General features: G+C 42.1%; 1 protein-coding gene across 2 annotated transcripts in view; it reads right to left on the bottom strand.

The window, feature by feature from the left end:
- Positions 1–17,020, bottom strand: part of BRSK2 (BR serine/threonine kinase 2) — a 294,340-nt gene that overhangs the window by 149,310 nt on the left and 128,010 nt on the right. For both annotated transcript variants that reach the window (XM_042884557.1, XM_042884558.1), the window contains exon 2: positions 1,189–1,283. In XM_042884557.1, the coding sequence (XP_042740491.1) occupies positions 1,189–1,283 (95 nt within the window). The remainder of the gene's footprint in view (positions 1–1,188; positions 1,284–17,020) is intronic.

Genomic DNA, 17,020 nt, shown 5'->3' with positions numbered 1-17,020 from the left:
GTTTTTTTAAAAGTATTCTTACTGTGTTACTCCAGAAAATATTCAAAGTTTTTAGAGTCTCACTTAGATTTTACCATTTACACACTTTGTTCATTTTCACTGTGTTCCACTCATCTAAGAGAATTTTTCTCTTCCATTGTTAGATGCAATTTTCTTACCTATTTCACTTTCTAATTTCTGGTCTATACCAGAAGACTGCTTTACTCTACAGTACTGCAGGAGACAGAATACTTCAATGGAATTCCAGAAGGGTAAATCTGAGCACATTACAGTTGAATATAAACTTTACACTAACATTCAGTGACTGTATATTCCTTTAATCTCCATTTTCTTTCCGTTCCATAAGTTGCCATACTTACTTGTGACAAAGCAGCAGGGAAAGATCTTTGTTGCGTGTGCTAGCCGGGAAGTTACCTTGATTTTGTGTGCAGATCCATTAGCACATTTTGCAGGTGACAACTTAATGGAATTCTGTTGATTGCAGAAGTTGTGCTCCCCCACCCAAGCTGAATTTAGCTTTGCTAGTCACCAAATCACATGAATAAATTCTTGTTTTGTTTTGTTTTGTTTTTTTTAATTTTTAGACTTCCAAGATCTGTCAAGTGACACTCGCATAAGGAGATGCATATCACAGGATTTGGTAAAAGCGAACAAAGCTGTTGTGAACACTACTTCATTGGACCATTGGAACTCCTTGATTGTTTCTAATAACACAGCTCTGAGGATTATTAACAGAATTACAACAGCTTAAAGCACTCATGGATCTTGGTGCATCAGATAAGGAACATATGCAGCAGGAGTGAGCAGGAGGTGCATTCAAACAACAGTTTTGCCAACCTCACATAAATCTCTTCTTAATAACACGTAAAGGCCTCAGTCCACAACATACCACAACTACTGTGCACTGCTCCTGCAGGAAAATTATGATGCCCAACACACTGCTACCCCAGTAGAGAAGCAACAGCTTTGCAGCTGACCACTAATTTTGTTCTCCAAGCACAGATATACTCCCATTTCATTTCAGCTGCCCTAGCTTCCCCCATACCTGAATTATTTTTATTATGCTCCACATAATCCTAGTATTGACAAGGATGTTTGTTAAACATAATTAAAGATATTAATTTTGCATGGAACAAAAGACACAGAGCCAAGAACTTATTTTTTTTTTTAAATCTATTAGAAAATTACCTTCATTAGCACCGACTCGCTGAGCTTCTCTCTGTTGACAATTTTTATCGCAACCTTCTGACATGTGACACAGTGAACCCCCAACTTCACAAGCCCTACAGGAGAAACAGAGCAAAACAGAAAAAAAAGAACTGGTTAGAGCTATCCACAGTTGAGACTTTTCCTAATAATACATTACTCAGTAGTAGGCAACTTATATTCAAACAAATTTCCATTAGACTCTCCCCCTACCAGATGAAGTCTTGTGAGTAATGAAGACTCTAAAGCCCACACTGTGACCACTTGGCATCTTCAATTCTACTGCAGTTTCAACCACCAAAGCTGATTTTTGTTGAAATACATTCCAGCTCTCAACCATTCAAAGACTGTTTACCAGTACAAAGTAAAATTCTGCCAGTTTAACTGCAGTAGGTTTGGCAACATCTGGCATCACTGAAAGCTCAGAAAGCGACAGAACAAGACGGTCAAGTGTGTGCACTGTGCACATTGCCACTACATTAGTTTTAGCCCTTCCCAAACCTTCCAGAGTTACAATAAAAAGCACTTCACTTGAGTTTTCTCCTGCTGTTTTGACTTACTGTGTTGCATGCTGTGCTCAATACCACAGAGGAATGGAGGAACAGAAGTACATGGTGATCGACACTAAGTTCTTCTTACTTATTAATATTTACTATATCCTTGTTCATATCTATAATCTCAAACAACTCAGTGGTGTAGATGAATGGCTGTATTTGGAAAAAGTTATGAGTATTCCCATCATGGAGTCAGATCAGAATGTCTGAGTTATCAAAAACTATGGAGTAAAACTCCAAGAATGGAAAGAAAGAGGTAAGTAACAAAATATTACTGTCTGCAGAACTTTGATCTGAATCCCGATTCACATAAAAGTACATCAACAGATCCCTCATGAGCAAGTTAAACATGGTCTCCCAAGCTCCCAAATCACCTCCATCAAAACACTTCTACCCTGAAAACCATTACTTTGTAGGCCTATTCAAGTGAGATGTTTTGCTTCAGCTCTTACTCTTGTCAAACATGGTCACACAGCACCACATCTAATAGGCTGGATTCAGTCCACTCCACAATGTGCCAAACTGCCATTTAATTTAATTCAGTTAAAACTCAAGGGAGAAATGGTACCTCGCTGGTGTCAGTAAGATCTGCTGGGCTTCACAGAGCATTTATGAGCAATGATGTTGCACAGAAAGAAGAAGTTCAGCTTGGCTTGCAGCTCCTAGGCTGGGTGGCATTAAGATCCTGACTTCATTCTCTGTCCCAAATGCCAAAGCTAAAGACATTGCTTTATCTGTAAAGTGCACACAACAGATCTGCAGCCCAGAGAAACAACAGCCATAGGACTCCACACTTCGAGGGATTAAATATGTAGACCACTACCTTACTTTAAACTGTCCCCAAAGATTTGGAGTTTCATCAGTGGCTCCAGCCATCTCCTACAGACACTTGTTCATCTTTTTGCTTCAGTTACTCACTGATGCTGAACCATTAACCACAGGTTGTTATGCCAAGGAATAACTTTCCAATTTACTTCCCGTCCTCTCTTTTTTTATGTTGTGCTCAAGTTTTCTGGATATTTCCACTCATGTAATTTTCTGCTCTTAGTTGCTTAAATGCTGACATCCTCATCTTCTGCCACTACACGAACAAGCATTAAGAATTAAGGACACAGCACACTGACAAACCCATTTGAAGCTGTGTATGGCAACAGCCTTTCATCTGCCTGAAGCAACAGATGAGCATAGCTGGGGAAAGATGCTGTGATATCCAGCCAATCTTCACCGTTACAGCTGAATTTTGTCTACTCAATATATGTATGACATCATCCTTAGCATCACAGGCTCTCTGCTCACCGCTCAGAGCAGCTGCAGCCTCCCTTCTGCAGCTTTGCTTTGGCTTTGCCCCGTTTGGGCAGTCACCGTTGGCACCCCTCTACTGTGAGCTCGCAGTGCTTCAGTCCATGCCCATTCCTTTGTTCTGCTTCCAACACAAACCACACTTCCTGCATAACTCCAAATTCCCTGCCCTTATGTTTCTAATTCTTTGCAGAACTTGTAGCTCAGCCCTTCACATCCAGACTCTAGGATACGTGACTCAGTGCTGCAGTAGAGTGTTCTACAGTCATTCTTTTGAGAGGTCACTGAAGGTGACAAACAGCTGCTTCCTGTAACTGGTCTCCCAACCTTAAGAAAGCGTACAGGCTTTTGGAATATCACACTTCAAGATTTGGTTCTAAATGTTCCTCTTCCCAAATCAAGACTCCTGTCTCACTGCACTCAGCTATCTGTAGCCCTTTTTACCCTTGCCCTCACTGAAGCATTTTGTCATTGAGTCACAGCTATCACAAACCTCTGAGATACTATCAAACCACACAGGCAATCTTCACAGTGTCATCTGCCTTTCTTGCTACTAACCCACCACAGAAACTCAGAAAACAAGATCAAACCATTCTGTTTACTCTGATAACCACTTTGTCAACGATTAGAAGACTTTAGACACCTTATAAAACCATACCAATACTGTCCCAATGATTTTACACTGATTTAATTTCATCAATCTTGAGAGGTCATTACTGATTTACAGCAGGATGCCAAAGAACAGAATGACAGAATGCACGATCTAATGTATTTTTCCTTTCTTTCCTTATTTCTGTTAAAAATTGAGAGAAAAAAATACGCTATCACTGCTGCCTGCTTTGTAGGTAAGGAATTCTAAGACAACCCTTCAAACAGTCCAAGGCAGCACTTTTCAGTATCCAAAATTCGGTGAATGTAATTTCAGGATAAAAATAAAACCCATCACTCTGCTTGTGCCTCCCTGCTTACCTCTTCCTTTTGACATATGCATGCCAATGGAGCCAAATAAAAACCTTTCACTAGACCACCTTATACACAGGCTACGGTCGGTCCTCCTGCTACTAAGAGTAAACCTTAAATGAGCTTGGGCAAGGAAGAATTTGTGCCCTGGATTTCAGTTCTGGTCCTGGCAGTTCCAGTCTACTGAGATACTGCTCACAGATGAGTTATGGTCATTTGAACTCCTGTGGGTTTCTGATGCTTAGGATGCCCTTTTACTGGCATATATAACATCAAATGTTGAGGACATATACGTATCAGTGTAATGACATATCTTTGAAGAGTCTAAGAAGCAACTACATAAGTTGAGCTACATAATTGCTGAGCTGTTATTGAAATGCAAAAAAAAAAAAAAAAGCAATGCAAGCTCAGAGACAAGTGGTTGAGCTGCTGTTTGCAGGGCTGATGATTTTTCAGTTCTCCTTTGGCTGCATACACAGCTGCTAATGAGTACCTCAAGTCTATAGCAAACTTCCCATACAGATGTGTCAACAGGTGAGGTGTGTACTCACACAGCTTATCTACACGTTCCGCCAGCAGAAGTACCTGTGTGGTCCCCTCAGAGAACAACCAAGGCTGCTAGGATGATACTTTGCTTTGGTATGGCTTAAGGCAAGTCTGCCAAGGCAGTGAGCAGGCTGCTTTGTCTTAGGAGCTGTGAACACTGAGCTGCTTCTGACCTTAGCCACTTAACTGCACAAGAAACTGCCTCATAATTTCAGGCTGAGGAGTAAAGAAGAAAAAAAGTACACACTGAAAAGCAAGGAGATGTGTAAGCTAACATTGTCTTTTGATTTATAATTAAAAGCCACAAGCTGAAAACCACTGAGCAACAGGAACTCCAGACGACACAAAGGAAAGATGGCACACAAGGAAGGGCACCAGAGCACAGGGAAGCTTGCAGGCCTGCCACATCTGAGCACAGTGCTGACCTGCTGACAGTCATGCTCATGCTGTTTTTTGCTAGGAAGTCCCACTGTGTGGATGCGTAAAGACACACAGAGCTTTCCTGAAAAGGACAGAAGCTTACGTGATAAGAAAGGGAAATATTTAGGCCTGCTATACAGGTGGACAGCCCACTCTGAAGCAGTGAATACAGGATCACTTTTTTACCCAAGAAGTGTATGTTGCAGGGATGAAGACACAAGCTTCCCTTCCACAGATGAGCACACAGCCATCCCCTTGGCAATCAGCACTGTGTCGTCTTAGCCAAGGACAGGATTTCAGAAAAGCCTGATGTAGTTCTGCCTTAGGTTGTGGTGGGAATTTCCTCTAACACATACTAAACAAAACAGAAACAGGTTGGAGCTGATGCTATTTCATAGGCATTCCACAGCAGCATGAATAGCAGCACAAGGGAACACAACTGGGGACAGGGATGCCTTGCTAATGAACCCCATTATGAGACCTAAAACTTGGTTCTTCATTACAGAAAACTGTGATCTAAAAGCAGGAGAGATCTGTTTTTCAATCCTTACAAAAGATAGAGTTTGCCAAAGATACCAGTCTGAATCAAACAGTCATTTTGAGAGAGACTAATAAACCATAAAATAACACTGTTATTTGAATGTAACGCTCGTGGTATACACAGTGTTAACAAATAACATTCCCACAGTCTTTCAGAAATGTTAAACACAAGTAATTCATTTTTGATCATAAAGCCTGTAACTACTCCAAGAACTGTATTTGCCAGTTTCAATATATGTAATTTTTGCACTGGAAAAAGGCAGCTTTTCATTTTCTTCTGAAATAAAACCAACCCAACGCCCAGCCTGTACTTCTGTCACAGGGAAACAAGGCCCTGATTCCAGACCATTTGCATGGCTCTCGTTGCTTGCTGCTCATTTCACAACAGAGCGCATTGTCAAAGAACTCATCCTGTCCAATGTTTAAGCAGAAAGCCCTGGTCTGGTTGGTACTATTTTGGCTGGATGAGCAATTAAAGCAATGTCTAGAGAGAAATATTATTCCTAACTGAGTTAGCTAATTGCCAATTAATTCATGTCAATGAATACCCAGCAAATGTTAATCTAAGCACTGCAGGACACAAACACTTGTGGTTTCCATCAGGGCACAGACTAGTACTGCTAACTATTTGAACTCAAACAGGAACAAAAATCTTAGTCTGAACAAACCCAAGAACAGTGCTTTTTTAAAGGCTCAGTGTGCCTACACAGTTTTTGCATATGAACTTTGTACACATAATCTTTATATACATGTGAGTTAATCCCACAAACTGGAAATTATTGTTATAAATCTTAGAATTATTTACTGATGCTCATTCCTGAATGCTACATGCACTGCTATTTGCAACATCTGCAAACCTTCAAGGATGCTAGTTTAGAAAATCGATCCTTAAAGCAAATAAAAGCACTAACAAAACTCAAGTGAAGCACAGAACAATGCTTAAAATGTAATATTCTTGCTTCTTATTCTCAACAGTTATTCTCTCAAATGCTGTGGTTTCAATTAGAGTTGAATCAGTTCAGTTACAGAGTCCAACTGCTGACTGCAGTGAGGTTGCTTTAGATCTACAACAGCGGAAAACAGGTTAAAGCGTGGCTTGCAGCAACACGATTTCCATAGCTGTGAAATAAGGATAACAACATTTACCTACCTTGCAAGGAGTGTAGAAGGATTAATTGAATAATCCTTACAAAGAATGTTGGAAAGAAAGAGGCTGGGGTATAAAACACTATGCAAGTTTTACATATTACAACATTTTAGGAAAATTGCATCTTAAATATTCTTTCAAAAGAAAGGTCTAGATTATTTCTTAGTAAGAGGTTCCATTTTATGTCTCAAATTTTCTAGTTCATACTTTTCTGGTTTCCTACAATATGTATCTCATGCACTCCTTAGCTGCAATACAAAGAACTTTGTTATGAGTGTCCTACTTATGGGAACCAATAATTGCCCTTAATTACTCAGCCTTCTCATTGAACAGATGTTTACTTTTCTATAGCATATTGTTATCTCAAATTACTGCCTTTAAAATAAACAAAGCCTTATATCAAGTGACACACAAATTACATGGTATCAATTTGTAATTGTATTACGGGGAAAGGAGGTATAGGGCTGTCTACAAATTTGAAAGAATGAGGATGGAGCTACCCAGACTAGTAATGAAATAATTTGACCATGAGATATTCTACAGAGAGACTCTAGTGCTAAAATGCTGTTTGGAGGGCTCATGCAATAACCGCTTCTAAATTGAATAAACTGTAATTACAGTAGGACTAAAGCCAGAGTGCAAATGCTCAGCAAGAGCAAGGAAGGAGATGTTCATCAGTCCTGGGATTCACGTGCCTCAGCGCAGAGCACAGGGAAGCTGCACACAGAACTGTTCCAGCTCAGATGTATTCACCTGAGCTCCAAGCACTCAAACGTGCACTGGCTCAGGCAGCCGAAGGGATGAAGGCCTGAGCTCAGAGATTGGTGAGAGCGATGCAATAGCTCAGACGTGACGGTACCCACACGCCTGGTATTAGAGAAAAGGAGACACAGAGGCATACTCAGATACACAGCAGCTCACCAGCAGCAGGTTTTATACCGTATGCCTCAGAGATTATGGCAGGATCATCCTCCAAGCTCAGCAGGATCAAAACACACAGAACCAACATCACCTCTATTGATTTTTATCTTGGTCTCTTTCTTACAATATTTCATAAATCAATACTTTTCAGAACCCCGTTGTGCCCACTGAATATAGCAAAGAACATGACTATTCAGCCCTTTCGACACACGTCTTTCCCATCTCTATCCACACCTGTGTGTCTACTCAGGGCCCCCAAGCAACTCGGACACACACCTGTGTCGGCTTTTGGGAAACTCTGTTATTCCATCAGTCAAGCTCTAACAAACTCCTCAAGTTCTCCAGGAACTGTCAGCAGACTGTGATGTCCAGTGAGCTGAGCTTCTATTTTACACCAAGTCTTTGCTCCCACATAAAAACAAGTGGACAAATCAGCTGTGCTGCCACTAGAAAAGTGCAGACCTCAGCCTCCTGAAAATGTACAAAGGGATCTGGGCAGCACCCTCACCTTGCAGACAGGGAAACAGGAGAGTGGCTCTGAACTTGAAAAAGAGAAAATAAAATATAATAGATACATCAGAAAAACAAACAAGAAGTCTCATCACCCTTTACATCCTTTTTCATATGGGTACTGAGGGCTGCAGGCCACCACAGTCGGAGCTGTGCATCTCCTTGCAAAGCCCTCCCCTGAAGAACAACTTCTCCCTTCAGACCTCCCGAATCATTTGTCAGGAGATGACCAGGGGTGCATTTCCAGGAAGCCAGCAGAGCTCTGTCTGTCCTGCTAAGATATCTTCGAGAAAGCATGTCACCATCATTAGGTAACTGGGCAACGAGCCAAAACGTCCAGTGACCTATGGAGAAGGCCTGCTGTGCTAATAAGGAGGGGACACTGTGCTCAGGGCAGGAGGAGATGAAGAAAGAAGATGGGAGGAGAGACTGTGGAGAAATTGTTCCTCACGTGTGCTTTCAGCTGATGCTAATCCCATTTTCTAAGCTCATTTCTACCCTCCTTCTCTGCACTTTCCACCCTACCTTAGCCTGCCTCCTTCAGGAAGTCCTGACACCCTTTTGACCCTCCCATCAGCCAAGATTGTTTCAGCTAGGTTATATGTATATTAAGAACTTAATTAAAAAGAGGGTTAGCACAGAAAGCCTCTACACAGAAGACAGAGGTCACGCTCTTCACAAGATTAGGCTCACCACAGAGCACTTCATCTACCCAGCTCAGTGCTGACACAGCTTACCCTGGCCTCTGACATCTCTTAATCACCAACTGACAGATTTCTAACAGGATTTGCGCTCACTGCTGATACGCTGCACTTCAGCCATGTTCAAGAAGTGAGTCGGCTTAACTGTATGTGCACCTAGGAGCAAGGCACCAAACAGAAGGTCACATGCACACCCAGCATGTCCCCCTTCCCAAGAATTCCCAAAAGACCTGTGATGGCAGTGGGACAAGGCTCACAGACAGCCACTGACTAACTTCAACAGTAAGGCTTTTGTAACAGGCCCCATGACATTCAGCAGCTGAGTGAGGAGACACCTCGTAGGCTGCATTGATAATGGGAAGTAAGGAGACAGATCAGCCTCCCTTCAGATCCCAGTTCTGCCTAAGACAAAACCGCTCGCTGGTCTAAGTTAGAAGGAGAATGAGCTCCTGAGCAGAGCTGCAGGCTAGCCAAGGAGATGTGGACGGGTGACAAAGACAGGGTGGCCCTGAGGCTGCCAGAGGGACAAGTGGCCAAGGAAAGGTCTGGGAGCTCCCAGCAGCAGCCTTAGGGGTCTCCAGAGCACGGCTATGTGGCATGCTACAGAGATCTCAAGGCACAGTTGTAAAGGATTGCCTTTCCCATTTTCTGAGATGTTCCTCTGTCAAAGCATAGAACATCTAAAACACAGTTTTCTTAATTATACTGAATATGAGAAAACCTAAGCTGCTGGCTCAGGACAACGGGAAGAAAGACCATTTGAAAACTGATTTCTGACTCAAAAACAGTAAAGTCAAAGCAAAAGAATTTAAGGTCAGAATAATTAGACTATTATCATTTTAATGAACAGAATCAGGCATAGAAAAACCCCCATAGTCAAAAGTATTTTCCTCAATGTGAGAACAATGGCTCAGGTCACAGCATGGAGCTGGAAGCATTTATCGACTTCTATACCAAGAAGAACAGGAACCGCCTGCTCATGTAATACAAACTTCACTACAACTGGTTCACTGTGTTCCTTACAGAAAGGAAAGCATCAGGTCACATTCAATACACCTCTACAGAAAAGGCTCCTCATTAATTTAAGGTAAAGCTTGTGAGAAACAATGTAGCACCTGGAAAGTAAGGTCAGCTGTGCCTGCACAAAGAAGAAAGAAAATAAAGTGAATTTAATTTCCTTTCAAAAGAAAGGTGGTTGGATAAGTACAAACAGGACACCCCAACCCACCTTCTGGTACACAGCTTCATCACTCAGAAACTCGTATCACAGTGGCTGTGGGTAAGCATGTCCTGAAATACAGTTCAAAATCCAATTCAGGCAGGAGCCGTTGATTATGAAAGGATCATGGCATGAGAACTGTGCTGTCAAAACACATCTTCACATCATGCTTCTGTTCCAGGATTTCTATGCGACAACCCATAGGGTTACTGGAAAATCCCACAGTGAATTTTTCTCTTCTGGAAGAATTCACTGGAGGGGATGGTGAGCAACTCCCTGGGTTTGATCTAAAGCCCAGTAAGGTCAATACAAAGGCTCATCAGTTTCTGGAATCTGCAGATCAGTTTCTTCATCAGCAAGCTACAGCTGTCCAAAGCTCAATTACTCTAATGAGCATTGCTGCAGAGAGTGAGATGGCAATGCAGAAAAATTTGGTTGTAGAAGATCTCACAACTATATCAAAAGCCCCTGTTATTGACAGTTAGCAAGTTATACAACTCTCAGTATGTTTTCACTGTCACTAAGGCATAACAACTCTGCAGGGAATGTTGCTTTCAAACCTGCAAAGGCTTTTACTGTTCCACTTCCAATCAGGAAGGAGTTTTGCCTTACTCATACTGATTCTTTCTTGGTATCAGCAAAATACCCGTAAGATTGGCTCCCCACAAACACTAGTTCAAGGTCAGAGCAGAGGAAAAAGAATGAATGAGTTGTTCTAGTTGTCAACAGAGGACCTCCAGGGTCTCCAGGGTTTTTTCCTCTGAATGCTTTCTTTTCTGTTACTATTTGTATTTCATGGTTCCAGACAGCATGAGGTGTCAGAAGACTCAAGAAGATTCAATCAGAAAAATCAGCTTAAGAAGAAGGACAAGTTGTAAGCCTGGATAAGTAGATAGAAATAAGCAAAAGATCAGTACGCATCTTCTTTGTACAAAGTCTGAGGAAAGTTAAAAATACCATCTCTCAAGAATGATGCCCCCATGTGAGGACCTGGTTCTCTCCATGAGTGCACAGGGCTGGATCCCACTGACTTCCTGAGAATTACCCTCAATTCCCACCAAAATGAGGTGCAATCTGCCAGCCTCATGTAGGAAGCTGCAAACGACAGCCACAAAGGAGCTCAGTGACTCAAAGCCACTCACACTTGCAAGAAGAGGCAGCTCAGAAATAACTGAGATTGCTGCACCCATTAGGTGTCCTGACATACAGAGGTAATAAATATACTGAGATAATAGAGCAGCAATATTATCTTTAGACAAATCATGTGTCCCTTTCTGCAAAAACACCTGCCTTAAGGGATACTGCCTGCAAAGAACAGAGAAAATATTGTCTTGTGCTTATGAACATTACATACTTTGGCTTTATGGTATGAGCCTCCTAAATGACTAGAAACTGCTATGATATTCCTCACTTGTACTGCAGGTCAGGCCACTTGTACCTCAAGGCTATGGCAAGTTGCATAGCAAGAGTCTTTCCCTGAACAAGAGAATCATCATCAGCTGGATAGCATTTATCTGGCACGACAGGTATCAGGCAGAAACATTATTTGCCTGTGACCCACTGAGCTCCAGATACTAAAGGCTAGGGAGTTGCAGTCCAAATGTTATTATAGAATTAATAATAATAACAAAAACACCAACCCCAACCAAAAAAACCCCACCAAATATATAAAGGAATGAAAAAGACTTTAAAAGAGTGTGAAGAACTCTAACTAAGGACCGGTGATCAAGCACCACAAGGACCGACAAAAAAAAAGTGTCAAACAGCTGGAAAGCTTGATTCTGGTAACTCAGTCTGCAAAACAATGAGTGTTGTTAAACTGAACCAAAACACAGGTAGAGTAACCTGTGTAACTTCACCATCCCTGTGGGATCTGCTTCCTGAGATCCAGTCCTAGTCCACAACGTGAGAAGGCTGGATACACACACGAGAAATGAGAGCAGATTTAAACTCACAGATTTCAGCTGCAGAAGAACATGCCTTAAGTTTCCTGAGGGAGCATTTTTACTTGCAGGTACATCACTTTTGGAGTCCCCAACACCAAATCCCTTCCTCTCCCTTTCACTGGGGCAGAAGATCCAGCAGGCCCCAGGTGACAGAAACAGTTTTGCTTCTCATATAAGTTGAGAAGCACCTAGCACTCAATTGGAGTCATATTTGAGTAAAGCAGAACTGAGAAAAAGTAGAAGGTGCTTCCCTCCAGTCAGATTAAATGGAATTAAGGTACATCCATGGCCCTGCATGAACAGTCTGCCAAAAATGAAGGAGACTTCCCTCTGCCCACTGCACCAGTTTTAAATCCCACTAACAGCTACATAAGAAACCTGAAATAAAGAACTTAAACACAGTGGATGGTCAAGTTCCTCTGAAAACCTCAGTCTATTTTCTCTGCAGTGTGCTCTACACAACACCCACCCCTGCAGCTGCAAGTGAATGTTGCTGTGTGCTGTACAAAATGCTGTACAGGGAAAAGAAGGTGCCTTCTGAAAGCACAATGGCAACCAAGCTAGGGAATACCAGAGCAGCAACATCCAGCCAGCACTTGGTGGCAGTGTACTGGAAACTGCATAAAGAAAATCAGGGCAGCAGATGGGCAGTAATTTAGCAGCAGGGTAAAGAAATAAATCAAATCTTCTCTAACATCCTGCTGGATTTGAGTTGAACTAACGAGCACTAATGGTTCAAAATCCAAAAGAAAAAAAAAAAATTTTTTTTTTTTTTTTTTGCTGTTGGTTACAGAGTCACAGAATAACCTGGGGTCAGCAGCCAGGACCTTCTGAGATCACAGAGTCCATATCCAGTGCTTAGCCTGATGGCCCAGGGCCAAGTTCAGGTGTATTTTCAGTACTTCCAGAGGGATGCTCCACAGCCTCCCTGGGCAACTTGTTCCAGCATTTGAGTACTCTCACAGAAGTGTTTTCTTGTGTTCTTTACTGAAACATATTTTGCCTTGTGCTCACTGCCTCTTATCCTGCTCCTGAGAACCACTGAGAAGAATCTGCCTCCTTCTCCTTAATTTTCTTTCACCAGGTGTATGCACTGATGAAATCCTCCTACTTGCCAGGTAGAGCAGTCTCAGCTCTTCTTGTATGGGAGATGCTCCACTCCCTTAATCTTTGTGGCCCTTACCCTGGATTTGCTCCACTAAGTCTGTACGTTTCTTGTGCTGGGGAGCTCAGAACTGGATACAGGAGTGCAAACGTGGCCTCTTGATGCTGTGCAGAGAGCAAGGATCACCTCCCTTCATTTCTGGGCAAAATTCTTCCTCACCATGAAGAAGGTGGCCTTCTCCACGAGGATGCACTGCTGTCTCGTGATCAGGCTGCTGTCCACCAAGAGCCCAGAGTGTTCTGCAGATCTGTCTTCCCACTGGCTGGTCTCCAGCCCGTCCCTGTGCCTGAGGCTATTCCTTCCCACATGCAGGACTTCAAATTTCCCCTTGCTTAACTGTGTCACTCCAGCCTGTCCAGTTCTGCACTCCAAGTAACTCTGGATGGCAGCAGGACCATCCAGCATATCAGACATTCCTGTCTGGTGGTCAAAAATACAACATACTGATTTTTTTTCATTTGGTGGTTTCCTTTCATTCTGTTTGTAGAGTATTAATAAGTAATTAATACTTAGTTTTCTTTCTTTTCAACAGTTCTAAAGAACATTACCTAAATTCCTTATACTATACTCCTATAACTTTTGCTCTAAAAGAGAAGCTTTCCCCTAAAGTTTGCTAGCTACCAAGAGACAAAACAAAACTAAATCAGAAGCTGTACAACACAGAGGGAAGGAGGAAGGAAGATGTGTATGTTTCTCTTCAGTCACACTGCAGCCCATTTACAGGATTCTCCCTGTAAGCAAAAGCCATAATGCCTTAACTTCTCATGATTCTGACTTCCAGCCATGTAGGGAGTGGCTCAATGCCGTGTTAAGTTCATGCTTTTATTAGCTAGATGTGTGAAAAGAGACTTCTTCCACACCTCAAACTTCATTCTAATTCTTTCATCTTGAAAGACACCAAGTTATACAAAATACCATCCACATCCTTGCCCAGAGTCTTCCATGCAGCGTGGAAGAGATGGAGTGAAAATTAAGTTGCTCATAGTAATAATGATCTCTTATCCTTTCCCTACTCCAGTGTAATTTACATACCAACTTCCCCCCAGCCTAAACACACCCAAGCAATCCATTTTGGGACTACGAGAAGGAAGAAAAATAATAAAACAAATTCAAGCTTTCTCTTTCAAAGACCTGGCTTTATAATCTTGCTTGATGACATCCTAATTTCAGGGGGGTCCCTACTCACTGCAGCTCCCAGAACAACGCTGTCCATTTTCCAGAGCCAGAAACATCAGCTGAGCAGAAAAGATCTGTGGAAGAGCACAGAGAGGAAAGTCTCTAGCTAGAGGTGCCTGACACACTGTCGTAACTGCTTAAAACAAGCAGTTCTAAGACGCTTTTTTTTCCCCTTCATGTTTGTTTTGAAAATGATCACAGCTGGATAAGAAACAACGATTAGGGGTTTTTTAAATCAGTTTGATTTCACGTGAATTTCCAAACCAACCAGAAGGTGATGCAAATTACCAAAAACAAACATTTGCCCATCTACAGGGAGTAGAAAATGCCTGTCGTCAATCAGTAATGAGGCAAAAATTCTTACAGAAAGTATGCAAGAAAATGCACATTAAACACATTATGGTTTTAGTGATTGGGCAGTGGTAGACAGTGTTGTCTTCATCACGGAAAAGAAATACAAAATTTTGTCTGGAGATTTTTTTTAATTATTATTATGAATTGCAAATCAACATACCAGGATGGCCACCAACTTGAAAATGAGCCTTTTGTTAGCAAAATTAAAACGTACAAGTAACAGATAAAAATAGAATCAATAAACAAAATCATGCTTTCCTTCTTGCTGATTTAAACCATAATAAAAAGCTATATTTAAATTCAGGTGATTCAAATAGGAGTGAAATTCATCAGTTCTTCAGATGATTCTTCTCTTTGAAGCTTGGAGATCAGCCCCAGGTCAGAACCTCACGGAAGGGCAAATGAGTGCCTGCTAGAACAAAGACTCCACAGCATTCTTGCAACTTCTGCACTCCTATGCTGGCATCTGAAGCCCTGTTTTATGGTTCAAGGGCTCTCTCCTAAGCTGATGCCAAATGTGGGAACTCAGCTCTTCAAGCTGGGGAAGCAGTGGTGCTATGGTGGCACTTGAGGTGAGCTCCAGCTTTAGGCAGAGCTTTGTAATCTTTAAAACAAAGAGAATAGTCTATGAAGTGCTGGAACTACTGAGGTAAACCAGGTGGAATCAACACTAGCCAGGAAGCCAAGAGAGATTTATATTTACATATAAATGGGAATTTGCACTCTTACCCCCTCTCTCTTGCTCATATACGAGTAGACTTCAAAGCACAAGGCATTATCCAGGCTGCTACAGGTGAAGTCCAATGTTATGACACACTTAACACACGAGGAATGTGATGCTGAAGAAAACAATTATTTTCTCTAATCATTTTCAAGCCTCATAAATATATTTCAGCGCTATTTTTAAAGATAAAACACATACCATAATGCAGAATCAATTATACAAATGAGAACTCCATGGAATTGTTACCACTGTTTATATTGGAAGACTCAGTGCAAGACTAGGGCTCTGCTCTGATAAACAACACACATCCACATGTGCCAAGCTCTCCTTGGGGTTGACAGGCTCCAAATAGGCAAGGCAGCCAAAGGGTACGCCTAATTATACTCTGTTTCTCTGTTTGAAAATAAAGACTTCAGGCATGTAGAAACTGGGTAACTTGCTGATGGTCACAATGAAGCCCTGTGGCAAAGCTAGAAACCAAGGACATACCACAATCACGTGTTAAGCTGGTGCATGTAAGAAAAGCTAAAAAAAAAGGATGGGGGAGATCAGAAATAAATGGCCAGTAGAACATCATTTTTCTTAAATTCCAGACAACATTCCCCTCTGCCACATCAGGGTAAAGGAAGAAAAATTCCATTTGTGCCACTAGATCTGTTTCGTAGTTACAGCAGAAAATCTGGGAATGAAAGAGGAGTACTTCCAGTGTCATATGTGAATGCATACATTTAGTGAGAGAGCTTTCAAATTTATGATCCATTAAATGAAAACAACAGCAGCAAAGAAATTGCAACGCCGCATTTCAAACAGAAGAAAAGATGCTCATTTCCAGAAGCAAAGACAAAAGAATAGAAAAAGCCACGAAGGAAAATCTCTTTTCTCTTCCCCATCATTTCACTCACTGTTCCCCAGGAAAAGGGCTGCTCTGCAGCAAAATGACAGGCAGCGTCACCAGAACACGCTGTTCTGGTTAAGCTGGCTGAAAGACTGTATTAGGGAGGGGAAGGCAGGGATGTGAGAAGCTCCCAGAGCCCATATTGGTATCTTAGCGCAGCAGCAGAATGGCTGCCACAGCTCAGCATTGGCTCTGCTGGGTTGACTGGGGACAGGCTCAGCTCCGTGGTGAGGCTGAGGCAGGCTCAGCGTGCTGCATGTGCTCGGGATTGAGAAGGGCTGACAGAGCTGCTAAGTGCTCCACAGAGCAGCAGGAGTGCCGACTGGCACATGTGGGAAGTACAGTACAATAATCTCCCATCTGCACGGTACGGCTCTGAATCCCCTTCTTTACAGCTCAATAGGTGCATCTGCTGACCCTCTGTTAATCCTCAACATTGTTTAAAATGCAGATCAGTGGAGATCATGCTTTTTCTCTCCCATTACTGCCCATAGCCTAATAAAAGCTTTAATCACGAACAATATTCTATCTCCTGCAAGGGCTGCTGCCTCATTCTTTCCTCTTTGCCTTTGTTTGGAAACCAGATCTTTGTCAGGCACCAGCAGCAGAAGAATATAATTTTGCAACATCAGGTTTGAAGCCAGTCAAAGCGTTTATAACCTCTTCCAAAACTGTGCAATTGTAACTAGAAAATTGTGACTATAAAACGTAAACAGCAGGGAGCTCAAAGCATGCGA

Source organism: Lagopus leucura, unplaced genomic scaffold (genome assembly GCF_019238085.1).
Source record: "Lagopus leucura isolate 7727_CA_CO unplaced genomic scaffold, USGS_WTPT01 Super-Scaffold_100044, whole genome shotgun sequence".
NCBI lineage: Eukaryota > Metazoa > Chordata > Aves > Galliformes > Phasianidae > Lagopus > Lagopus leucura.
Note: the sequence above shows the minus strand (reverse complement) of the source record. Positions and strands in the feature narration are given on the sequence as shown.